Source organism: Poromitra crassiceps (genome assembly GCF_964638095.1).
Source record: "Poromitra crassiceps genome assembly, contig: HAP1_SCAFFOLD_1088, whole genome shotgun sequence".
NCBI lineage: Eukaryota > Metazoa > Chordata > Actinopteri > Beryciformes > Melamphaidae > Poromitra > Poromitra crassiceps.
Window position 1 is genome coordinate 1 of NW_028151322.1, and position 26,752 is coordinate 26,752.

General features: G+C 42.0%; 1 protein-coding gene across 1 annotated transcript; it reads left to right on the forward strand.

Moving 5' to 3' along the window:
* The first annotated feature begins 4,377 nt into the window (after positions 1 to 4,377).
* Positions 4,378 to 25,421, forward strand: LOC310771714 (pleckstrin homology domain-containing family S member 1-like). Its single transcript, XM_083664258.1, has 18 exons — positions 4,378 to 4,410; positions 4,952 to 4,980; positions 5,710 to 5,810; positions 5,905 to 6,023; positions 7,249 to 7,383; positions 9,252 to 9,327; positions 9,642 to 9,674; positions 10,529 to 10,570; positions 10,839 to 10,889; positions 11,468 to 11,524; positions 12,024 to 12,143; positions 12,275 to 12,342; positions 13,144 to 13,197; positions 13,299 to 13,415; positions 17,982 to 18,107; positions 20,055 to 20,150; positions 21,022 to 21,157; positions 21,305 to 25,421. The coding sequence occupies exons 2-18, from the start codon at positions 4,962 to 4,964 to the stop codon at positions 21,374 to 21,376; spliced, it is 1,422 nt and encodes a 473-aa protein (XP_083520384.1). The 5' UTR covers positions 4,378 to 4,410; positions 4,952 to 4,961; the 3' UTR covers positions 21,377 to 25,421.
* Positions 25,422 to 26,752: the final 1,331 nt, after the last annotated feature.

Below are 26,752 nucleotides of genomic sequence, written 5' to 3' on the forward strand. Positions count from 1 at the left end.
ATGGGAAAGGTCAAACTGACCCAACTCAGATGATCAGATTATCCATTAACAGCCAGCAATTCCTTTCCACTTGCCAAAGGTGGTACCACTTTATTCACAAGAGAACGCACGCGAGTCAAACAATGTCATTGACTTACTGTCATCTCCAACTGCTTAGCTGCCAGCTTCTTCATCCTGTAGGCGATGATATCTCGTTGTCTCTGCAGGTGCTGTTGATGTCTCAGAAGCATTTCCTTTGAGGAGCACACCACCAGAAAGCAGATGAAGAGAAAACCAAAAGAGAAGCCGATCAAGGTCATGCAGATAACGGAAGCAGAAAAGAGAGACCACACTGCTGTGTTGCTGCTGTTGGGTCAATAGAGAGACAGCTCACCAGCGAAAGCCACAACCAGTGGAGCTTTTATAGCGCTGCCTCAGATGCAGGGGAGGGCTGAGACTATAGTGGTCTTGTGATATGTGCCCCGCCCCTCACCCTCCACCTCCACTTGGAAGCGTGCACCTTGTTCCATTCATGGAGCAGAGATTGTAAATCTAAACTTTGGAGACAACGGGGGAAGTCAAGAGCTACTGCTGGAGGAGTTAGTCAGGCCACACGGCACACAGGCAAACCGCCAGACCCGAGCAAGTGTTATTCCATGTCCTACTAAACAAGAAGCCAAGGAGAGCTCTATTTATACTAACTTGACTCTGACCCTGATGACTATGTGGGGGAGGGTGTGTGGGGGGGGTGTATGTGCAGGTGTCCTATATGCACATTTATGGAACCTTGTATGTGACACTGATTGGCGCAGTCGTGGTCTGTGTTCATGGAAACTCATTACACACTTCTTTCTTTTCCACTCAGACGGAGTTCTCGAAACATCTCCTGAAAAAAGATGTCAGGAAGTTCTCCGAAAGTTAAATTGGTCCCAGCCGGCCAGGCACGCCTTTCACACAAATGGCCCATGCATGCTGTATGTGGCAAATGTCAAATACACCTATAGCAGCCGCTCTGCTCCCACTGATGGCCACATCACATCACATCACATCACATCACATCACATCACATCACATCACATCACATCACATCACATCTGATGCACTCCAGGGACAACAAAGTCTATGGCCCATGTCTCATTAGAAGACATGTGATATTTGGTAGATACAGCAGTGCCACATGTCCCCATTTTAACGCCACCTCAACTGTGATCGTTGTGACGCACATGCTCGTTTACAAGACAGGAACATGCCAAACTAACCAGTATAAAGAGAGATTTGCTATCAACTGAGTCACTGAGCTTTAAACGCTCCAATCATCTGCTTCTAACCTCCAGAAACCTTTCTCTATCTTCTCCTCTCTTCTCAACCCCCCTCCACCTACTACTACCCCCCCCTCTCTCTTTCTACCAAAGACTGCAACCTACTTTCAGAAGGAGGTTAATGACATCCAATGCTCCTTCTTCCAGCTTCCCTGTAGCGCCCCCCCACCCCCCCTTCCCGGTCACTTTACTGTCTCATCCTCTAATCTCACTGTCATGCTCCCCATCTCACCAGATGGAAGTTCTCAAATGTGTCTTCACCAGCAGACTGAGAAAACGCACCTAACATACTGTAGCTCAAGAAGGAAAACCTCAAGTTCTGCGAGTGATAAAGGAGGTGGAAATGTACTTTGCATTCTGCGCTCCATAAGCTCCCATAAGGTCATATTTGGATGTGGTGAGTGGGATACATTTGATTTGGTGTTCATGTAACCTCTCTTGAATGCTCCCTGCACACTGCTACAGTATATAGCCTACAGTACTTTAATTTCTTACTGTTCATTACTGTTAAACATGTTGCTGGTGGCGGATGATGCTATATAGCCTACAGCAGTGGTTCTCAAATGGGGGTCCGCGGACCCCCAGGGGTCCGTGGCACTTTGTCAGGGGGTCCGCGAAAAGTTTTCAAGTAATTTTTTATTTTTATTTATTTTTTTAATAAAATGCTACATGTTAATTATTCCTTCTCAAACTACTTCCTACATGGTGCTAGTCTATCAAAATATCTTGGCTGTCATTGATTGTGTTGCATAGTGGTTTTCTGTACTGTTGACAAATTGTGATATTGTAAGTTGCTTTGGACAAAACAAAAGTATCTGCTAAATGACGTAATGTAAATGTAATGTAATAAAAAAAAAAATATATATATTTTTTTTGCAAAATCTTCATAGTTCAACGAAAATAGTTTATGCTTTAAATCTAAAATGGTTCATGGATTACATTCTAATATCAAACCAAATTAAAAGTCAAGCACGTTACCGTGGAAACAATTAAGCTTAGCCCAAAATCACAAATCAGAATGAGGGGGTCCCCGGTATATTTTCTATCTTGTAAGGGGTCCTTGGCTGAAAAACATTTGAGAACCTCTGGCCTACAGTACCTTCAACCCACAGTGTCTGTTCATTACTGTTCATCCAAAGGTAGAAGGGAGACACGCACATCCCAGCCTAGTATGGCAGGTGTGGTTTATGGTTAAAGGAACACTCTGCCCATTTTCAACCAGCTTTGTATCATTAGAACATCAGTAGTATATCAGAAAACTGTAAACGGTTTTGAAGTCTGTCATTTAATTTGACAGTTATTGAGTGTTAAAGTGTGGACCAGTGACATCATTGGTCCACACTAACTCAAATTAATAACTCATTAACTCAAATCAACTCTCAATAACTGTCAAACTAGATGAATGATGAATAGTTTGACAGTTATTGAGAGTTGATTTGAGTTAATGAGTTATTAATTTGAGTTAGTGTGGACCAGTGATGTCACTGGTCCACACTTTAACACTCAATAACTGTCAAATTAAATGACAGACTTCAAAACCGTTTACAGTTTTCTGATATACTGCTGATGTTCTAATGATACAAAGCTGGTTGAAAATGGGCGGAGTGTTCCTTTAACACAGTAGATGGTATATGAGTATATCTTTCTCTCCCCCTCTCTCTCCACACACCTGCTATGTCTGGCAGTCTATTGTAGGCCATGTGCACACTGGCCCACTTGTGTCAAATAATATGTGTTAATGTACAGGATCAACTTCAACATGACTTTTATCCCAACTGCTTTTTTTGTTCTCTGTTATGGGGCCCTCTATGTTTAGATTAATTTGTATATATTTTTAACTTTATATATTTTTTCACTTGATTGAGGTGTCCCACCTGGTGGGACACATATCACAACCACATATCATTAAGACGATGACTCATCAGACCTTTATGAAGTTCACAACATGGTATATCTTTTCTTGCAACTGTGTCACCGAAGTGTTCAATTCAATTAGGTAGACTTTATTATTTATTTTTCTTCTTCTGATTTTTCCCCATTTTCTCCCCAGTTGTACTTGGCTAATTCCCTCCAGTTCCCTTCCACGCCCCGATCGACCAGAGGAGGCGCTAGTGCAGTGACCAGGACACATGATACCCCTAATCCGGCTTCCCACCCGTAGACACAGCCAATCGTGCCTGTATGGACGCCCGACCAAGCCGGAGGTAACATGAGGGGGCACGAACCTGCGGGCGCCGTGTGTTGGTAGGCAGGGAATCTACCGCTACACTACCCGGACGCCCAATTTAATTATGTAGTTTTACATATAAACATGGTGAATATCTTTTAAACTTGATACATGCACCTATGGCTCCACTGTGGATCCTTTTTGCTGTGGTTTTTCTGTTATTTTCTCTGCCCCTGGCCTCCTGGCCTCCTGCCTTCTTCAGCAGATCTCAGAGTAGCCCTTTTCAGAACGCTGGTATATTCAGATCATATGACCTGAATCCTATGATGTGAATATTATAGCAGCATTCTGAACAGGGTTAATCTCAGAGCTGATGATCCGCTCCCCCCTCCCTGACTATCATCACCAACGCCTGATGTCTGCCTGCTTAACCCATTGATACCTGATGCAGCATTTGCGTGTATATCCCTCATTTGTGTGCGTATCCCTTTAAGACCGCGAACCGCGTTAACGCGGTTCGCGGTCTTAAAGGGATACACACACAAATGCTGCATCAGGTATCAATGGGTTAACACATGGAATCAAATCGCCAAAATTGAAGTGACAAGCTATTCACATGACAGCCGTGTTATGCAAGTGTAGCACACAATGTGCTGTCTACAAACGTGCCAGGCAGCTGCATTTTCTAAAATGGCCTGATGAAAATCCCCCCATGTTCTGACAGGAGGGGTTTCCCTAATGAAGGCTGCCTGGAATCGTGCGCCTCACCAACACCGCAGATATTACTGTGCAACCAGAAACCAGAAACTCCACATTGCAGTAGGAATGTTCACCAGGTTCACCAGGTGCAGCAGCTACAGGACAACCCAGACACTTCCTGGGATAGCAGCAGCACTTGACATAAGAGAACGAACTGAGCAGGATCTCTCTACAAGTCCTCCACAGGTAAGCATGTTTTCTTGCCAGGTGAGCTCCACTGATACATTTGTTGTTGGTATTATTTGGTATTCCTTTAGCATTCGCCCATGCTGCGGAAAACAAAGTATGTTTTTTCATTTTGCTTGACAAACCACGCTCTCTTGTTTCTGCATGAAATCAAGTAGCCCAGTGAATTTCTGAATTGATCAACTTAAACTGCCTTAAAGGCTTGGGAATGATATAAAGAGAAGAGTCAAATTCAGTGATTTATATTTGTACTTAGACTGATATAAATGTGTTGCAATGAGGCCACAACTGCACTGGATTGTCATTGTCATACAGGTGTAATGTTACCAGCATTTGTCCTGGGCTTCTGCTTGTGAATGGAGCGGAGCCTTGTGTTTGGCTTGGTTTAAACCGTTTAAACTCTGGGGGATGAATCTATTTTTAAACCGCTGTTAAAAGTGTTGCTTTGAAAGGTTAGCTATTTCACTCCTGGTTTATTTTTACATTGTTTTGAAGAGACAAGAGACTGAGACATTCCTCTGTTGTTATTTTTGTTTTGCAGCGGCATCACAATGAGCAGGAAGGCCTCAGGTAATTATGTCACATCTAGAAATCTGTTTCATTGTTTGCATCTGGTATTTGTAATTATTTGTTGGTATTCAACCTTTAGAAAACGAGTTTTTGTTTATACTGTAAATGACTTTGTCAAGTCACATAAAAGAGTCATTAGACGCAGAATCTTTACTACAGTTTGGTCATTTGCTGATGTGCATGTGCTTTGTTTGGAGAAGTTTAAAGGAACACTCCACCCATTTTCAACCAGCTTGTGACATCACTGGTCCACACTAACTCAAATTAATAACTCATTAACTCAAATCAACTCTCAATAACTGTCACACTATTCATCATTCATCTAGTTTGACAGTTATTGAGAGTTGATTTGAGTTAATGAGTTATTCATTTGAGTTAGTGTGGACCAGTGATGTCACTGGTCCACACTTTAACACTCAATAACTGTCAAATTAAATGACAGACTTCAAAACCGTTTACAGTTTTCTGATATACTACTGATGTTCTAATGATACAAAGCTGGTTGAAAATGGGCGGAGTGTTCCTTTAATGTTTGACTAGATTTTGTTCCAAAGTTATTTTCTCTTCCTTCATATCTTGTCCATCCCCCTTTTTATAAACCCCAGGCTGGATTCCCCCCAAACAACAACACCCATGGAAATAAAAGCGTTGCATATTTTTGTCAAACAATATGGTGTCAAACAGAGATGTGGAAGATTGAAAAACAATGGGCTTCTTTTTTTCCACCAGGAGGAAACACAAGCCAGTTCTACAAGCCAGTGGACGTGGTATCAGAGATGAGAGCGGGATATTTGTACAAGTCTCCTCCCTCTCGACGGCTGACGACAGAGGTGAGATTTACAAAGCTGTAGATCCACTTTGGTTTTTGTTTTTGTTTTTCATTTTCTGTTCCATCTATTGACACTCGTCGTCTCTCTCCGTCAGAAATCTTGGAAAAGGCGCTATTTTGTGCTGTTCAAAGTCAACGAGCAGGAGCACCAGCTCAAGTACTTCAGGAGTGCAGAGCACAAAGACAAGCCACTGGGAGGGATAGACCTATCACAGTATGTTCCCTACCGAGCTATCTCAATATCTCAAAGTGCATTTTCACAACAGCATCCCTCCACAAGTCTCCACAAGGCTATCCCTTTCATTCCACTGAGCTATTTTTAATACAACATTCACTACCAGTCAAAAGTTTGGACATGTCATTTATTTGACTATTTTCCACATTTTAGAATAGTCCTAATAGCAAATCGAAACAATGAAATGACACAAATGGAATCATGCAGCGATAAAAATAAAAGAAACAGTGTTAAACAAATCCAAACGTTTGCCTTGGTGGAAAGACAAACTGGCTTTGAAGAACAATTCATACTTCAATATTTATATTCGTCAAGCATTTTAAGCAAAAACAAAAACAAATGTCAAGCATTGGGCAGTGGTGGCCTAAAGTTAGAGAAGTGAGCTTGAGACCGGAAGGCTGTCGGTTCAATCCCCGGGACCGACAGCATAAATCTGGGTGAGGAAAGTGAAATAGCAGCGCTTGCCCCTCAAGTCATTACCACTTCTGAGGTGCCCTTGAGCAAAAGCCCCTTATCCCCAACCGCTCCAGTGGAGCTGCTCAGTGGCCAGCAGATCAGTCTGTGGTTGTACTGGTCAGCTTCCAGGTGTGAATGTGAACAGGGCGCTCCTGAAAAAGAGACTCCCCCTGTATAGATAAAGCTAAGCACAATTGCCTCTCGATCAAAATGGCTTTAAGGAAATAAAAGCCATAGTACATTCAATCAGGTGTGTCCAAACGTTTGACTGGTAGTGTAGGCCAGTGGTTCTCAAATGGGGGTCCGGGGACCCCCAGGGGTCCGTGGCACTTTGCAAGGGGGTCCGCGAAAAGTTTTCAGGAAAATAAAAATAAAAACTTCATAGTTCAACAAACATATTTGATGCTTTAAATCTAAAATGGTTCATGGATTACATTCTAATCTAACAAAGCTATCAATTTAAAACTCAAGCACATTACCGTGGAAACAATTAAGCTTAGCCCAAAATCACAAATCAGAATGAGGGGGTCCCCGGTATATTTTCTATCTTGTAAGTGGTCCTTGGCTGAAAAACATTTGAGAACCTCTGGTGTAGGCTACTAAATTCAACTTTGCTTTAGCATCTAGAGCCCCTCTTGTTACGACTGTGTGTCTGCTGTCTTTAGCATCTAGAGCCCCTCTTGTTACGACTGTGTGTCTGCTGTCTTTTCAACATGACGTCTACAGCTGGTGGCTTTCCTTCCATCAGGATCTCACTGTTATTTGTGAGCCCTCAAAACCACCCAAAGTGGGCCTGGATCCAGAAGATCTTCAAGTGTTCCCCATCCTGTGTGCTCTATGTCAAGGCTGGTGAGCGGGACTACTTCCTCGTCGGAGAGAACAGGTCAGTCAGCTCGTGTTGATGGTTAAGATAAAGCACTTCTGAGGTGGAATTCATGCCGTCGCCAACTTCCACACATTCTATTACACCATAAAGTCAAACAGAAAAAAGTGGTATATCAGGATTATTATTATATGACTGGTGCCGTTGACCCCAGAGTGGTATATCAGGATTATTATTATATTTTTCTACTTTGCGGTGTAACAGAATATGTGGAATTTGGTCATGAAGCCATCAAATCCACTTAAGCCAGAAACATACTAGGTGCTGGCCGTAATGCCACTTCTGGAGTTTCTTCTGGACTGGCAATTTGAGCGGACATTTGGATTATTGTTATCATCATGGCATTTGAAATGGTTAGATTTGGTGTGTGAGTATTGGTTGGATGAATTCAAACTCTGTCTACTCTGCTGTCCATCCTCTTAAGATCCTTGGATTTTTTCATCAAAGTTTGTCAGCTGAGTTTTGTGAAGTTCGCCCCAAATGGCGACAAAGCTATAGTTCAATCACTCATCATTTGACTAATAGCTCTATATATTTTTGTAGGGATGCACGATATATCGGCAATCATATCGTATCGGCCGATGTTACTCATTTTTTAACATATCGGTCATATCGGTATAGGTCAGATGTTGCTATGTTAATATCGGTTATCATTATCAGCCAAATTCTTCACATTGATATGAAATAATGCAGTAAATCTATGATTTATGGGCTTTTCCAAAGGCTTTGCAAATAAAGAAATGCATAACTTTTTCAAATTCAGTGTTAACATGTGTTTTTCAGTATGTACAAAATGTGTTGATCATAAAAATGTGGTTTTATACAGATCATATCGACATCGGTAAATATCGGTTATCGGCCATAACAGCAATGTTAATATCGGTTATCGGCATCGGCCAAAATTTTCATATCGGTGCATCCCTATATTTTTGGAACATGTATGGATACAGTCACTGTAATTTGATATGACTTTTCCAGGGAGATTGGCTCTTGATCGTAATGTCACTGCATGCATAGACAAACAGTGGCAGATGCATGGATTGCATTCAGGTGATAGTGGGCATGCTGTAACAGGGCTTTAGGTTGAGCTGACCATGTCTCATTCAGGTGATAGTGGGCATGCTGTAACAGGGCTTTAGGTTGAGCTGACCATGTGATAGTGGGCATGCTGTAACAGGGCTTTAGGTTGAGCTGACCATGTCTCATTCAGGTGATAGTGGGCATGCTGTAACAGGGCTTTAGGTTGAGCTGACCATGTGATAGTGGGCATGCTGTAACAGGGCTTTAGGTTGAGCTGACCATGTCTCATTCAGGTGATAGTGGGCATGCTGTAACAGGGCTTTAGGTTGAGCTGACCATGTGATAGTGGGCATGCTGTAACAGGGCTTTAGGTTGAGCTGACCATGTCTCATTCAGGTGATAGTGGGCATGCTGTAACAGGGCTTTAGGTTGAGCTGACCATGTGATAGTGGGCATGCTCTAACAGGGCTTTAGGTTGAGCTGACCATGTGATAGTGGGCATGCTGTAACAGGGCTTTATAGGTTGAGCTGACCATGTCTCACACCTCATAAAACACTTGAAGAACCCCCTGCCCTCCTTTTGCTATTTGGGGAGGTCAAACAACACAATCAACATGAAATGATGGCGTTGCTTCTTTGTTTAGCAACAGTCTATCAGCTGATAATGGCTTTGGCTTCCGCTCTGCTCACTGTTCTAAATTGTTGCTCAATTTCGCTATAGCTCCACTCTCTAGTCAATGTGATTTTGGAATTTAATTTAAAATGGAATGTAATAACTATCAAATTGTGGAGTCTGAAAATGAAAGTGATGCGTTTTCCAATAACCCCCCATCTCTCCATGCTGCCAGCTGTGAAGTGGACAACTGGTTCTCTGACCTATTTGATGCCCTGAAGAACCGGCCGCATCAAATCCTCAGTCGTGAGGTAAACTAACTTCACTTCATTTGGCAGTCAGGCTGCAACATGGCAAAAGAACGCTGCTATGTTAATGGCATGCTAAAGCCACCAGCACATTGTGGTACAGCTTAAATTCTTAAATTCACCTGCCAATAGAATTAATAGAGTTGCAGAAGGTTGTCAGTCTACATTTAGATCTTTCTTTATTTGACATAACATATCAGATGTATAGAGAGGAAAACTTTCTTGCAGTGCGTGCCATTGTATCAGTCATGTTTGTTTACAAGAACTCTATTTGTCATTGACTGAATTTGTCTCACTTTGTTTTTACTATAATAAAGGATTTGTCTAATGAGCATCAAGCGAATACTGGGGTAAATATAAACTAAATTCACCTCTTCCTTTCCAGTAAACTATTTTGTAAAGTCACACAGCCATGAACATACCTTGATAATAACTCACAGTGAGTCACGCACCGCAATGCCGCATCACCATAATAATAATAATCATACAGCTATTATCTACTGCCTCTAATCTCACAACAATCTACAGTCTAAATTCCCATAATGTCTCTGAGGAATCCAACAAAACATTTATTTTCCCACGGCGCTGTGCCAGGAGAGCCAGGCGGGGTCATGCAACACATTCTCACTCCGAACTCATCTCAGAGCCACGCCTTGGAAAGCACCTTTAGTACCACCGGGGGTAGCAGGGGAGGGGTGGGGGGGTTGCTAGTGAAGAGGAGCCGTAGCTGGGGATAGGAAGGTGGGAAGGGTGGGTAGGGGGAGTGGCTAGGGGGATGCGGGTGGTGGGGGGAGGAAAAGGCGCCATAGCTAGGGATAGGATTCAGGAAGGTTGTAGCAGTCGGGATTCGAAGGGTGGGTAGGGGAAGTTAACCTGACTCCGCCAGATGGTGCGGTATTGAGTGAAACAAATGTGAAGCAAACCCCATCCATCTGGCAGCGTCAGGTTAAGGGGAAGTGGCTAGTCCCTAGCCACTAGGGGGACGTGGGTGGTGGGAGTGGCTGTGGTGCATTAAGGCTCAATGGCCACACCACTGTGCCGTGGGCGCTTGTTGAAGTATCAGTAATGCGATCCCAGTACCTAGAACACATTAGTTACCACTTGATCTTGTCTATTATCAGATAGATCTATCTGTTATGGCAGAACCCCATTCATACAGTACCACCCCCCCAAAACAGACTTCTCTCCCTTCTTGTCATTTCAGGTCGTTTCAGACCCCAAACGTTCTGCCACAGTGCCTGGAAAGGTGGGTTGATATTATCAACTCAGCAATGCACGTCATACACACACACACACGCACGCACGCACGCACGCATGCACACGCACACACACACACACACACACACACACACACACACACACACACACACACACACACACACACACACACACACACCGGGAATGTCCAGAATTCATTCTTTGTATGCATTCTCTTGACAATGTGACTGGTTACATTCACAGTAACATTGTAACATTTGACATTGTAATTGACAGCTGCATTTCTTTTTGTGCAGGGATGTGAGGTATATGAGACATATGAAATGAAGTCTGCTGACTCTGAACCTGTAAGTAACATGTCCTCACCCAAACATGTCCTCGCCACTATTTACAATGTTGTGTTTTCAGAATTGGAGCAAAGTTATGGAATAATTACACCATGCAGTTGATGCAATCCCATCCACTGGGCTTCTCCTTGGTCTTGTCTAATAGACAAGAAAATAGTAAAATAGATTGACATTCTACCCCATGATTAGATTAGCCTTAAGTAGAGAGACTGCAACACGCTCCAAATTAATTCTGTTCACTGTGCTTAAGTATATAAAACAAGTTGGCAATAGTATATTTCTGCAATGCATTTTTGTCTATTTTTATGATTTCATGGAGCTCAGCTGTGTTGCACTTGTAAACATTAAGTGTGACATCACTCAATGCAAATAAACAAATAAATAAATAAATCATTAATTCTCAATAAATATCAACCTAAATGATTTTGTGTTATTATATGATATGGGTGAAAGCATACATAAATCAGTTTTTAGGTTTTTAACTATATTAACAATCACACTCTTAACTATTAACAACCATTATAGTTATTAGTTATTTCTATTACTGGTTCTTAAAGGTGCTTTCTTTTATTTTTCAGCCAGATGTGAAACCGCGGTCCATGTCTGACCCGCCTCCAAACACACAGATACGAGAGGTGCAAACACACAAACACACAAACACACAGTCAGAGATATGAAAGGTGCAAAGCTTTAAAACACACATTCAGAGATAGGAAAGGTGCAAACACACAAAAACACAGTCAGAGATACGAAAGGTGCAAAGCTTTAAAACACACAGTCAGAGATAGGAAAGGTGCAAACACACAAACACACAGTCAGAGATACGAAAGGTACAAACACACAAACACACAAACACACAGTCAGAGATATGAAAGGTGCAAACACACAAACACACAGTCAGAGATACGAAAGGTGCAAAGCTTCGCCTTGATTGGATATTTCTTGTTGTTTGGTCGTTTGCATGTGGCGTTCTCTCCTCTTGGCTGCAGCTTTAGAAAGCATAAACACAGTCTACTCTGAATGCACAAAATATCAGGGACACTCACTCTTTCGGTATTGTATTACAGACTTGGAGGTTTTTAGCGTATCTTTTTCCTGTGACAAATTCCATATCCTTTTGTCATTGGCCGGCAGTATGTAGATCGTGGCAGAAGACCGTCGTCAGCACCTGTGATTGTGAAAATGAATGATAAAAAAGAACCTGTGATTGTGAATCCAATCTATGACTACCCAAGATCCTACAGAAACCAACAGGTAAACAACGGCACATCAGCAAAAGTGATGTCAAGTGTAGGTAGCATATTGGGGCAAATCTATTGGTTTAATTAAATCACCTCCTAAATTGTGATGAACTACTTTTGAAACTTCTTATTTGCATTCTGTAGATAAGTGAGGATGAGGAGGAGGACGGCGGTGAGGATGACAGCAGTCACTACATGAGCATGGAGGAAGTGTGAGTGTTCATTATTGTACTGTATACACTATGTGCCGGTGTTCATTTCATGTATTTGATTACTTCAATAATCTACATTAAAAACTAAATGCATGTATGATATTCAGAGATGTATCTGCATAATGCATGCAACCATTAACCAAGAGGATGAAATAATTCAGCTATAGGACGTCTGGGTGGTGCAGCGGTAGATTCCCTGCCTACCTAATACGAGGGTCACAGGTTCGAGCCCACGTGTTACCCCCGGCTTGGTCGGGCGTCCATACAGGCACAATTGGCCGTGTCTGCGGGTGGGAAGCCGGATTAAGGGTATGTGTCGTGGTTGCTACACTAGCAACCTCTTCTGGTCAGTCGGGGTCAGCCTGTTCGCGGGGGAGGGGAACTGGGGGGAATAGCATCATCCTCCCATGCCCTACGTCCTGCCGGTGAAACCCCTCGCTGTCAGGTGAAAAGAGGCGGCTGGGGAATGCACATGTATCGGAGGAAGCATGTGCTAGTTTACAACTCCCCCCCAGATCGGTCAACTGCAGGCGAATCAAGGGGAATTGAACAAGTGCAATTGGGGAGAAAACGGGAGAAAGATCTGGGAAAAAGAAACAAATAATAACAATAATAATAATTCAGCTATTTTTCGAGAATAATAGAGAATAATAATGTTAACAACCAACACATTTCAGATATGATAGCCTTCATCACCAGACAGACACCCTCAGGAGTTATAACCTTACAGCCTGTCCTGTCTGGGCTTCAGCATGAACATATTGATTTATGTTTGTTTGTCTGTACGTATGTGTGATACAGTAGATGTCAAGCTATGCAGGAGGCTAAACGTGATGAACTACTGGCTAAAGCATTGTAAGTATGGCTTCATGTCGCTCAGAATGGATTCGAGGCCTTTTGGACACTTATCAGTTTAATAGCCGCTTGTTTTTGGTCTGATTCTTGCACACTTGCAGGGACAGTGAAGTGGAAGGAGATACTGGGGGAACTCTAACGCGAGCCGTCACTCAAGTCTTTAACAAGCTGAAGACACAGCTGTCCACGTGTGACGAGGAGTCAACCTCTGACGTCAGGTAGGTCTCGAATGAAGTGCGGGTCCTTCTTTGTCCTCGGTTCCTCCTTGAGACGACTGTTCACCTCTGACACACCTCCCTAGAACATCAGCGCCATGTGTATTTTTGACTTTTCTTTGTCTTCACTGTCACAGCCCTGCACTCTCTTTGTCAGTGCCCTAGATACCGAAATAGTCCACTCAGCAGAGGTAACAGCAGTAGAGTCTCATTGACCCAGACGCCACTGACAACAGTGCTTTTGTTCTTGACACTATTGACACTCTGAACCCAGTGAGGAGATAAGACTCCAGCAACAGTAGCTTAGAACCTGTTCAGCAAGTTGTGTTCACTTTAGCTGTCTGACATCCTGATGCAGGTCACCTACCCCCCTAACCACTGTGTGGGAGCTGCTACATGGTGACGGCGCTACAATTCAGTCTCACAACTCGACTATTGAGACACGATTGATCTCAAAATGGCTTCTAACATGGCAATTTCACTTTGTCATATTACTGGTAATGCAAAGGTGCAATTGAAATGCTAGAACAACACTCAATTTGTGTTTGATAGTGTGCCTCCAAACTACATAAAAGAAAATTGTTGTTGAGTGTGCAGGTGTTCATCAATTCTCCAATTTAGATAAATAAATAAATAAATAAATAGATAAATAGATAAATAGATAAATAGATAAATAGATAAATAGATAAATAAATAAATAAATAAATAAATAAATAAATAAATAAATAAATAAATAGATAAATAGATAAATAGATAAATAGATAAATAAATAAATAAATAAATAAATAAATAAATAAATAAATAAATAAATAAATAGATAAATAGATAAATAGATAAATAGATAAATAGATAAATAGATAAATAAATAAATAAATAAATAGATAAATAAATAAATAAATAAATAAATAAATAGATAAATAGATAAATAGATAAATAGATAAATAAATAAATAAATAAATAAATAAATAGATAAATAGATAAATAGATAAATAGATAAATAAATAAATAAATAAATAGATAAATAGATAAATAAATAAATAAATAAATAAATAAATAGATAAATAGATAAATAGATAAATAGATAAATAGATAAATAGATAAATAAATAAATAAATAAATAGATAAATAGATAAATAGATAAATAGATAAATAAATAAATAAATAAATAGATAAATAAATAAATAAATAAATAAATAGATAAATAGATAAATAGATAAATAGATAAATAGATAAATAAATAAATAAATAAATAAATAAATAAATAGATAAATAAATAAATAAATAAATAAATAAATACATAAATAAAAGTTGTGCTATGTTTTCAGAAGTAGAATATGAGTCGAAAACTTTTACTTGACGTGAAAAAATATCTTCTACTTGGTCAAAATGTTGACTGTAGAACAGCGAACACAGGCTACTGTCGATGAGTCCATCTGTACGACAAACTGTGTCAAGCCTCTGTTGTGATCAAAAGAATGTGTGCTATTGATTGCAGGTCAAGTTGAACCTGCTATGTCAGTCAGCTGTTGGTTTATAATTGTAATGTTGGCTCAGTAATGGGCTCCGCTCACAGAGAACATGTTTGGCAGCTTGCTAGCTCATGGCAAAAAGCCTTCCTGTGCGTGTGCCAGCCAATAAGCAGAATAACCACTTAAAGTAACATACATGACTTGCATTGAAGACATAATGCCCTTGAGAACATTTGATACTGTAACAGGGACTTTGGTGATTCAATACGCAGTGTAGTCGTACCCTCAACCACAGCAGAATGCTGTGTCAGGTGTTACTGCTATAAGGAATATGGTATAGGGGTGGTCATGTAGCGAGCAGTATACGCTATACAGCATAATTGTCTGAAAACAGCTTTTCCACGACCTATATTATACACAACATTGAAATCATTTTTGATTTCTTATAGGCATGAAAGGGGGCGAGTACAGATTTAAGCAGATCAGATGTTGCTCTCTTACGGTATGGACCCAGGCAGCAGATCAGATGTTGCTCTCTTACGGTATGGACCCAGGCCATTGCATTATTGACCCAGAGGCTCCCGACATGTTCCTCTCTGGGCCAGCTGCTCTGTGTCCTTGTCACTTCCATTGGCTTCAAATGCAACATGGAGGTCTCTGCTGTGTTGTCTGGCTGATTGAATTTGGTGCCAAATCATGTTTCAATCAGGAGAGACTAGAGACCAGTGAACGAATACAATAATATTTATTACAATAGCTAATGAATGATGCATTACAGAAAATATGAGAATTAGGTATTGTTAATAGTCTTTGGCGCTTAGACACCACAGGGAGATAGTGAGATAGAGCTGCATCAGCCCAGAGCAGCATCCAGACATACCACCCTGTAGAGTCTAGATACTGGTGGTGGTGATGGTGAAGCCTCTCCTTCTGAGACTGATGAGACTCTTCAGACTGAAGAATCTGATGGGTCTGTGAAGACTGGGTGGAGAGAGGGGGAGGTGGAGGGTGCGAGACTGACAGCAGCAATGTTGAGAGGCTGAATGGGATAAGAAAAGCATATTTAAGAGGACAACAGCCATGTGATTGGCTTACGATGGGTGGTGAAAAGCAATGCGATAGGCTTACAATGGAGGTGTGTGGGGTGAGAGGTGATGTGACGCTATGCTATTGGATAAAAGAGACCAGGCGGCAAACAGCTGATTATTCAATGAAGCCCGGAAGTTGACGGGTTTATTTTTGAGCGTGTGAGCAGCGTGTGAGCAAGTGTCGAGTACAGATTATAGTCTTCCTGACTGAAACTCTGTTAGACTACATTTGTGTAGTATTGCCTTTTGCACTGATGTGTGGATGAGCTGTTTTTTGTGGTAAACCTCTGTGCCAACACATCGAAGAAAAGGTGTCTGCATACAGTCTGAGCACGAGGGTCAATAATATGTCATCATGCAAACGTGATAGCAAACTGTCTCTCCCAGGTTGTCACATGGTTTCCCCCCTAGATCAGGGTTTTCAAAGTCTGCGGCTGTGGGCCTCCCCCAGACACCCCCCCCCCCCCACACACACACACACACACACACACACACACACACACACACACACACACACACACACTGGCTTGCTAGTTTCGATTTATGATGATGTCATTTGGTCCCAACATCTATTTGATCTCAACAATTGAGACAAGAGCGTTTCAGACTATAAAAAAGGTGTGTTTGAAGGTATTTCTTTGTTTCAGACTTTGGGAAAGTGGGGAAAAACAGTAAAATTCCACAGTACTACTGTATCTTGGGGCGGCTGTAGCTCAGGAGGTACAGCGGGTCGTCCACTAATCGCTTTGGATAAAAGAGGTCGGTGGTTCGATTCCCGCCTCCTCCAGTCTGCATGTCGAAGTGTCCTTGGGCAAGATACTGAACCCCTGATTGCTCCTGATGGTGTGCCAGCACCCTGCGTGGTAGCCTGCCGCCATCGGTGAATGTACCTACTGATTGTAAAGCGCTTTGGATAAAGGCGCTATATAAATGCAGGCCATTTACCATTTACCATGTATCTCTGGACTATCTCTTTAACCAAATAATCACACACATTTAGGCTATTCGATGTGATCTCCTTTTGATATAATGTAATAACTACTGTCATATTTTTTTCCACTTCCATTCACTTCGCCTCCCTTGGAACTGTTTGGAGCCCCCCTGGGGAGGCCTCCCACTTTGAAGACCTCTGCCCTAGATGTCTGTTGCTCTATTCACCAGCGGTCACTAGATGTCTGTTACTCTATTCACCAGCAGTCACTAGATGTCTGTTGCTCTATTCACCAGCAGTCACTAGATGTCTGTTGCTCTATTCACCAGCAGTCACTAGATGTCTGTTGCTCTATTCACCAGCAGTCACTAGATGTCTGTTGCTCTATTCACCAGCAGTCACTAGATGTCTGTTGCTCTATTCACCAGCGGTCACTAGATGTCTGTTGCTCTATTCACCAGCGGTCACTAGATGTCTGTTACTCTATTCACCAGCAGTCACTAGATGTCTGTTGCTCTATTCACCAGCGGTCACTAGATGTCTGTTGCTCTATTCACCAGCAGTCACTAGATGTCTGTTGCTCTATCCACCAGCAGTCACTAGATGTCTGTTGCTCTATTCACCAGCGGTCACTAGATGTCTGTTGCTCTATTCACCAGCAGTCACTAGATGTCTGTTGCTCTATTCACCAGCGGTCACTAGTCTGTTGCTCTATTCACCAGCAGTCACTAGATGTCTGTTGCTCTATTCACCAGCGGTCACTAGATGTCTGTTGCTCTATTCACCAGCGGTCACTAGATGTCTGTTGCTCTATTCACCAGCAGTCACTCACTAGATGAATGTAGTTGAAACATGTTCGAGGATTTGACGTCCATTGTGCTATTTGAGTGAGCAGCTATGTGCTAGAAACCTAAATTGGTTGTTAGAGGAAAGAGGGCATGATGAGAAAATCATCCAAAATCCCAATTAATTTGCTAAGTGTCAGAGCAAGTGTTCCAGCAAATTGTCTAAACAGCTGAGAACATCTTTCATAAAATATAGCAAATGATGTGAATGTAATTAATTTGTGATGCTTTTACAGAGAGGGCCTGAAAGAGAGAGACTCTAAGGAGTTGCTGACAGACTCCAGCAGCACGTCCAGTGAGAACGGGCCTGCCTCCCCTGTGGAGGTGCTGGGTGCACAGAAGCACAGACTTGAAAAGCAAAGGTGACATTCATTATTGTATTGTATTGTACTGTATTGCCATTATTATATAAGAAATAGACCCTGAATTAAAAAAGAAAAATCAAGCAAAAAAAAAAACTGCCAACAGTGACATTCAAGATTCAAGATTCATTTTAATAGCCATAGTGAGTAATCATATCACAAACGAGGAATTTGACTTGGCGCAGTATGCAGTGCAGCGATCAGATCAACAGCAGACGATGGAGCTTTCAGGTCTCATTGAAGAGGCGGATGGCAGTTGGGTAGAAGCTGTCCCTGTGACGTGAGGTTCTGGTACTGTAACTACTGTAAGACATCAGTCTTCTGCCATGGGGGAGGAACCTGAAGAGTTTGTGTCCTGGATGGGTCGGCCATCATTTTCTGACACCGCTTGTAGGTCTGTGATGGATTTGAGGTAGGACAGAACAAGGTGCTGGAAGGACTTCACGACCACAGAGGTCAAGGCGACAGGTGTGTAGTCTTTGAGACAGAGGTCAAGGTGACAGGTGTGTAGTCTTTGAGACAGAGGTCAAGGCGACAGGTGTGTAGTCTTTGAGACAGAGGTCAAGGCGACAGGTGTGTAGTCTTTGAGACAGAGGTCAAGGCGACAGGTGTGTAGTCTTTGAGACAGAGGTCAAGGCGACAGGTGTGTAGTCTTTGAGACAGAGGTCAAGGCGACAGGTGTGTAGTCTTTGAGACAGAGGTCAAGGCGACAGGTGTGTAGTCTTTGAGACAGAGGTCAAGGCGACAGGTGTGTAGTCTTTGAGACAGAGGTCAAGGTGACAGGTGTGTAGTCTTTGAGACAGAGGTCAAGGCGACAGGTGTGTAGTCTTTGAGACAGAGGTCAAGGCGACAGGTGTGTAGTCTTTGAGACAGAGGTCAAGGCGACAGGTGTGTAGTCTTTGAGACAGAGGTCAAGGTGACAGGTGTGTAGTCTTTGAGACAGAGGTCAAGGCGACAGGTGTGTAGTCTTTGAGACAGAGGTCAAGGCGACAGGTGTGTAGTCTTTGAGACAGAGGTCAAGGTGACAGGTGTGTAGTCTTTGAGACAGAGGTCAAGGCGACAGGTGTGTAGTCTTTGAGACAGAGGTCAAGGCGACAGGTGTGTAGTCTTTGAGACAGAGACACTTTTCTTGTCTCTTGTTTTTGTTTTTTGTTGTCGATTACTTTTTTGTTGTCGTGTATTGAAGTGAAGTGAAGTGAATTGTCTTAGGATGCAAGACAAATTTCGGACTCTGTCTGACAATAAAGTGATATCTTATAATCGCTCATTCAAAAGCTACAGTACATTATTTGAAATTAAGGAAATGACCAAATAATTTTGTGCTATTAATTCATGTCATGTTGGGTTTATCTGATAAACTCTGAAATTTGAAAAAATCATGTAGCAGCCTAATAGAATACTGCAAGTCAGAAAGTCAGAGACAAGTTTGCTACTAGTTGCAGATTAAAAATAAAAGTAGACAGAAACATATTCACGGTGCATTATGACACACCCATAGCAGTACATGAAGGTGATGCACATCGGCATGTTGCTGCTCCGGTTAGATTGGAGGCAAAATAAAAAGCACTTTAAGCCTTTTAGTGTTGGCACTGGCAGTGCCATTTGACAGCAAACAACATGAATATTCCAATTTGACACCAGAATAGAAAGGACTGCACCAGAGGAAACTATGAAAACCACAACATGTATGCCAGAATAATGGATTCTTGCCTCTTTTTGCCTAACCATTTGGTCCGGGGACAGTGAAGAAGACACACCGAATTCTAAGGGTATAGAAAAATAAAACCTAGAGATTCAGAAGTGCCATCATTCGTCAGTGTTACTTCATTATAAGTAGGCATTTGGTAGCTTTGAATTACGGTAATGGAGTCAGTTAATTACCAGTCATTTTTAATGATAACAATATCTTCAAATAAGGCGTTGTTTGTCTTTTCTTTTTCTTTCAAGGTTTGACGAATTGACCCCAGGAGAAAAAGACATTGAGATGAGCCGGGCAGATTTGAAGAAACATCTGACACTTACAGATGTGGATGGGAAACCATGGTATGTAGGTAGCAATGTTGTAGTCAAGTTACTTACTATGTCCCGAGTCTGAGTCGAGTCTCCAGTCCCCAGTGTTCAAGTCCGAGTCCAAGTCACCAAAGAGGAGTCCAAGTTAAGTACCCATTACCATGGGTCCATGTCCGAGACAGAGTCTGCGTGCGTCTCCGAGTCCGGAGTTACTGTAGCTACATGAGCGCCAATCCGCATGTAGGTGGAAGTTGCAACACACTGCCCTTGCACGAAATTGGATAATGTCACAGTATTAATATAGCTATCATTATCTTATGCCAAATTATTAGGGCCTATTAAAAAAATAAACTAAACTAAAAAACAGTCTTCATCAACAAGTCTTCATAACAAGTCAGAGTCCGAGTCTCCAACTTCCGAGTCAGAATGCATGAAGTTCAAATCCAAGCCCAAGTCATCAGTGCTCAAGTCCAAGTCGAGTCACGAGTCCTGAAAATGAGTCAAGGACGACTCGAGTACTACAACACTGGGATGTAGAGGACAACTTGAGTACTACAACACTGGGATGTAGAGGACAACTTGAGTACTACAACACTGGGATGTAGAGGACAACTCGAGTACTACAACACTGGGATGTAGATGTATTTCTCAGAAAGTATAGGACCATTTATCTCATCGCAAAGCACAATATCAGAGTGATAAAGTGCCTATGTTCTTTCAGATATAATAGCCTGCTTTGATGTGTTTCTCTTACATGTTTTATTTGATCAAAATTGTATTAAAATCAGTGAGAATGTGTGAATGTGTGTGTGTGTGTGTGTGTGTGTGTGTGTGTGTGTGTGTGTGTGTGTGCGTGTGTGTGTGTGTGTGTGTGTGTGTGTGTGTGTGTATGCCTGTATGGCAGTGTGTCTGGGTGGACAGGCCAGCCACAGACGATATGCATGTTCCACAAAGGAGACCAAATTCTGGCCATCAATGATTTGCATACCAGCAGCGTGGAGGAGTTCAACATCTACCTTAGCAAGATATCGAAGAACCAGGTATTCTGTTTTTAACACACACACACAGACGCGCACGAGCGAGCACACACACACACACACACACACACACACACACACACGCGCATGCACGACTGCCCATGACATCTGTGTGTGTGTCAGAGGTAAATGCCGTATGTGTGTTTTCAGGTGAAAGTGACCATACTGCGTCTTCCTGGAGGCCAGGGTCTTCACTCCCCCAGCTGCCTCTGCAGTGACTGACTGGGAATCGTCCTTCAGAGATCGCAGATGAGACAGACACTTCTATCTGAGTGTGTAAATAACTCTTTATATAACGGACAGTTCCGGGCCTTGATTATGATGGGCTGATGCGCGTTCGAAAGTCGTTGTAAAATACTCTATAAACACACACCTGTGACCGCATCACAGTATTACTGCGCCAAACAGCGCCCTCTGTGTTGCTGCGTCTGTATGTTGCTTGGCAACCATTGCGCTAAAGTCACGGCTGAAGGACTACATTGCTTAGCGATTATTTGTTGATCAATATTGCATTTTTGTTGTTGCTGAAACCCTACCAGGTAGGCTATACAGTAGTAACCGTTTTATCAATGCAATAAGCGGGGCTAAGAACGCCTATTAGCCGTTGTAAAATCACTGGAAAACACAGCCTCTTGGGGCTTGTTGCTTAATAAGGCACTGCCTGCTGAACAGACAGTGGGTGCATGGCAGCCATGTATCGACCACTTTGGACAGGAAACAGACAGAGCTTACTGGGTTTCAAAGTCCTAAGTATTACACGTTAAAACATGGATGGTTTACTGTACGGGCCAACTGGGCACAGGCCCAGGAGCCCCAGAGCTCAGGGGGCCCCTAAGCCAGAGCCTGATACATTTAGGCTACTGCCCTTCAGTCAAAGGGCTTAGTCATTTTTATCCACCACAAAGCTCTGAAATTAGCCCCTGTAATAATCTAAACCAGTGGTTCTCAACTGGTCTAGTCTCACGACCCACATTTTTCCTTAGTCATTAACCTCTTGCATGGCACCGTAACCCCGGTGTTACGTTTCTGATTTTTTGCTGTTCATCTGTCATTTATGTGATTAATTAGGTAGTTAATTCTGAACAATGCTGTTCATGCTACATTTAAGTTGCGACCGAATTTTCAGAGTTTAGCCTAACTTTGTAGCGTCATTTAGCCACCTTCGCAACAAGCTAGCATGGCATGTTGGCACCAACGGATACCTTAGCTTTTCTATTTTTATATGGTACCAGTACTGTATCTTCACTCTGGCTTTAAAAATGAGCCCACTACAGCCTCTGAAAGACAGTAACGTTGGCCGCGGATGCCAGTGTCCTCAATGACTACAATCACTTTTTTTTTCTCATGCACACATCCGTGACCCACTCAAAATGGCCCCGGGACCCACCAGTTGAGAAACACTGATCTAAACATTGGTGTCACCATGGCACTGTCAAAGTGAGTATTCTATAGCGATTTAGCAGTAAAGCGCTGCATTATTGTCGAAAAACCTTGTAATGTAAAGTCATACGGTTTATGAAGACCCCAAAATGTTGTTTTTCTTTCCTGATCTGTCAGAGTAGGGTCCACTGACTCATATAGAGAGGCAAAGTGACCGCCTACTTCCTGCTTCAGCACTGTACCAGAGATTTTTTACCCGCCATTTATTTTCCCATAGACATTTCGTTAAATGCTTATAAAAATAGTTTTACTTTCGTCAAACCAAATAGTTCAGCCAGGGGCCTTTCTACGGGTGGGCCCGGGTAGGCACAGGCCCACCCACTTCTTACCCTGGCCCACCAAAAAAAATAAAAATAAAAAAAATGTATTGGTTGTTTTCTAGAGGCAAACTTGCTGCTGCCTTGCTAGCTAATGGTTTTGTAGCTTAAAAACGCAGGGCACATCATCTCCAGAGTCTAATGCATGACGACTTCATGACATCTATTTTTGCGCGCTTCCCGCGCAAAATTTCGTCATGCAATTGCCCCACCAATTTTCTCCAGGCCCACCCATAATTGAATTTCTGCCTACGCCCCTGAGTTCAGCTATATTTAGAATCGGGAGAGACCATAGAACATTTCACTCGGACCAAAACTAAAAAAAAACTACATTGAAAAAATATTTTCTTTAAATCCCCAATTTATTTTACGTTTTGGTCCGAGTGAAATGTTATGTGGTCTCCCCTGTTTCTAAATATATCTGAACCGTTTGGCTTGAACAAGTAAAACTATTTTTTATAAGAATTTTACGAAATGTCTATGGGAAAATAAATGGCGGATGAAATTCTGGTACAGTGCTGAAGCAGGAGGTAGGCGGTCACTTTGCCTCTCTACTGTATAGCTAGCAGCTACTGTGTTTCTCTCCTGATCTGTCAGAGTACCGTCCACTGACTCATAGCTAGCAGCTACTGTGTTTCTCTCCTGATCTGTCAGAGTACGGTCCACTGACTCATAGCTAGCAGCTACGGTGTTTCTCTCCTGATCTGTCAGAGTACGGTCCACTGACTCATAGCTAGCAGCTACGGTGTTTCTCTCCTGATCTGTCAGAGTACGGTCCACTGACTCATAGCTAGCAGCTACGGTGTTTCTCTCCTGATCTGTCAGAGTACGGTCCACTGACTCATAGCTAGCAGCTACGGTGTTTCTCTCCTGATCTGTCAGAGTACGGTCCACTGACTCATAGCTAGCAGCTACGGTGTTTCTCTCCTGATCTGTCAGAGTACGGTCCACTGACTCATAGCTAGCAGCTACTGTGTTTCTCTCCTGATCTGTCAGAGTACCGTCCACTGACTCATAGCTAGCAGACCAAGACCATACAGTAGATTTTGGAACAATGCAATCAGAGGATTTTACATGTTAAAAATAGTTAAGTTAAGTACGAGTTAAACAGATTAAAAAATGAGATACAGATGTGTTTTTCTAACACGTTGTTGGCTTTGAGTGTGTAAATTCTGAGCTGTAAATCCTGAGTTGAGATTCACGCAACATTGTGCGATTGCCTCTGCATACTTGTGTGCCATTTACTTGATGCAATCATTTGCAATCATTTCTTGTTGTGGTGGCTGGGGCCCTTACTAGGTACCTGTGCTCAGGGACCCTTCTTTGACTCATAATCCACCGATGGTTAAAAAGTTCCGAATATTAAAATGCATCGTATTTTGCCAAGCGCTCAATGTGTAAACAGTGACTTGCAGTTTCAGTGTGATGACATGTGATTGAATAAACTTAACCATCATTGGTCTGTAGGTGAGAGGTTTGTTCCAAACAAATAGCTGTGGGCAAAAAAGGTGAGGACAATGACAAAGGCAGCTCTTTTTACTGGATACTTCCTCATGCCTCCTGTATGACGTCCAACCATCAGCAGCCAATAGAGGTAGGGTCAAATCAAACCAACCAAATCGGCGAGGTGTTAAGGAGGATTCAGGGTGGATGCTTCATGCACGTGTGTCCCAACCCAACAGAACAATTAAGTTGCACGACCAGTGAAATCATCCAGTAATGCTGATTCATTCCAGCTTGCAAAATAGACCTTATGCAATATGCATGGTGAATGACTGATTACGCCTTCTTGAGAGAATGCTTTACGGGAAACAATGTCAAAATGTCATTGCAATAAAAAATATCCCACATGCCATTGATTTCTACTCAAGAAAGGACATGTATGAATGTTAACTTTGACCGGTAACTCAGTTCTTCTCACTGGGGAACACTTTCACACTAATTAGGTGTGGATGAATAAAGGAGACGCAGGGAGAGTATTCCAGGTTGCCCACACCTTGGGCAGAGTCTGCTGAATTCATATGGCAGACGGAACCGTGCTGTGAATCACCTATTTCTTACTGATTTGAAACAGGAACTGTGACTGTCAGACAACAGTGCTGAAATGTATAGTTTTATTCTAGGGTAGATGAAGACAGGGAGTGGAGGAATGAAGATTGTTATAATTTGTATGAATTATGTCTAGTGGCCAGTGTGGACAAGGACAAAATCCAATGACAATTATCTGGTGTTCTTAACGTGATTTTCAGACAAGGCCTGATCCATTGAAGACATGTAATCCATTCCAAGTGCTTTAAATAGAGCTGTAAGATAGATGTCAGTTGCAAGGTACAACTTATTCAGGAAATGGTATTATTATTATTATTTTATTTTCCCCAGACGACTTAAACTGTGCTGCTCAAGCTGTGTTATATTACAAATTCATCCTTTACAAGGGTGTATCAAATGTTATATTGGGTTAAATGTGTACTTCATGTTTGTAAAATAATTATGAATAAATCTAACCACGTTTCAACAATTAAAACACTGGTAATTTTTGACTTCTTTGACAGATTTTTAAGACTGAGGCATGCCAATCACACTATTTACCATTTATCTGTTGTGTTTGTTTGTGCACAGGGCATGTGCAGTAGATTATCAGTGCATAAACCTGTTTTAATGGAGGAGTAGGAATGTCATCTACCGGTATACATGTCAGTATGGAGCAGAAAACACTGGCAGCTGAACATAATCATAAAATAATCTAGATACTCAAACTCTGCAATGTAATTAGATTCAGTTGCAGCAAAGCTACCCTGGGAGAAATGTATGTTAGGAAATTACAAGATGCAGAAAAAGTAGTTCAAACTACTTAGTAAAATAAAGCATTAACTTGACAAGGTACATGTGTGATGAAATCAAATATAATAGCCTACAAAAAAGTCACATGCCTGCAGAAATATGCCTCTCAATTGAGTTTATTGCAATAGGTGACACCCAATACATTCAATGTTATATTTTTGTTGTTGTAAACAAATCTGGGTTCGTCTGGGTTTTGTTTTATCAGACAAATAAATAGTAAAGATTTGAGCATGAGAATCTCAGGGCAAGCCAATCAAGAGGCAGCGTAGGCTGTGTGTCTTATCAAAAAGTACAGTAACATTAGTGGGATCCTGGCTGCCTTCACGGTCTATGCTGCCTTCAAAGCGATCAGGAGTAAAGAAACGGGCAGTCCTGTCAAAGGGGGTTCTTCTGGTTCAACAGTAATGGTAAATTAAAATAGATAAATAAAGGAATGCATAAATATATATATATATATACACACACACACACAAACGATGATGATTCATTGTCATGTTCAAGGGTGGATGCTTGCCATCATGGGGTTTGAACCTTGGCTTCCAGTTCTCTCTCTACTCACTACACCACCCTGCTGCCCAAAACACTGTATATACTGTAGTGATACCTGTCTTCATCTTTTACAGAGGATATTGCTTCATTGAATAATTCTTATGGTCTGGTAGCCTGGTAACTCGCATTTCATTTTGTTCGTCTGGTAGAACGAAATGAAATGTGAGTCACGTGACCGGCTGGTTTACGGTCTGGTATTTGCTGTGTTTTTTGTTATTCTGAAGACAGGCTGGTAAGCATTTGTGAACTTAAAGCAACTCTCCCAAAATCAGACACCAAAGGACAAAACGTACTGTATCTTCCAACTGAATGAAAAAGGATTTCCAATAAGCCCCAAGTCTTAAACTTCAATCCAATTTCACATTGGCTAGACTAATACATGTCCTGCATGCCCAACAGGATAATATGGTACGCCATCCTTATTAGAATCTTCTATTCTAGTAATAGAGGG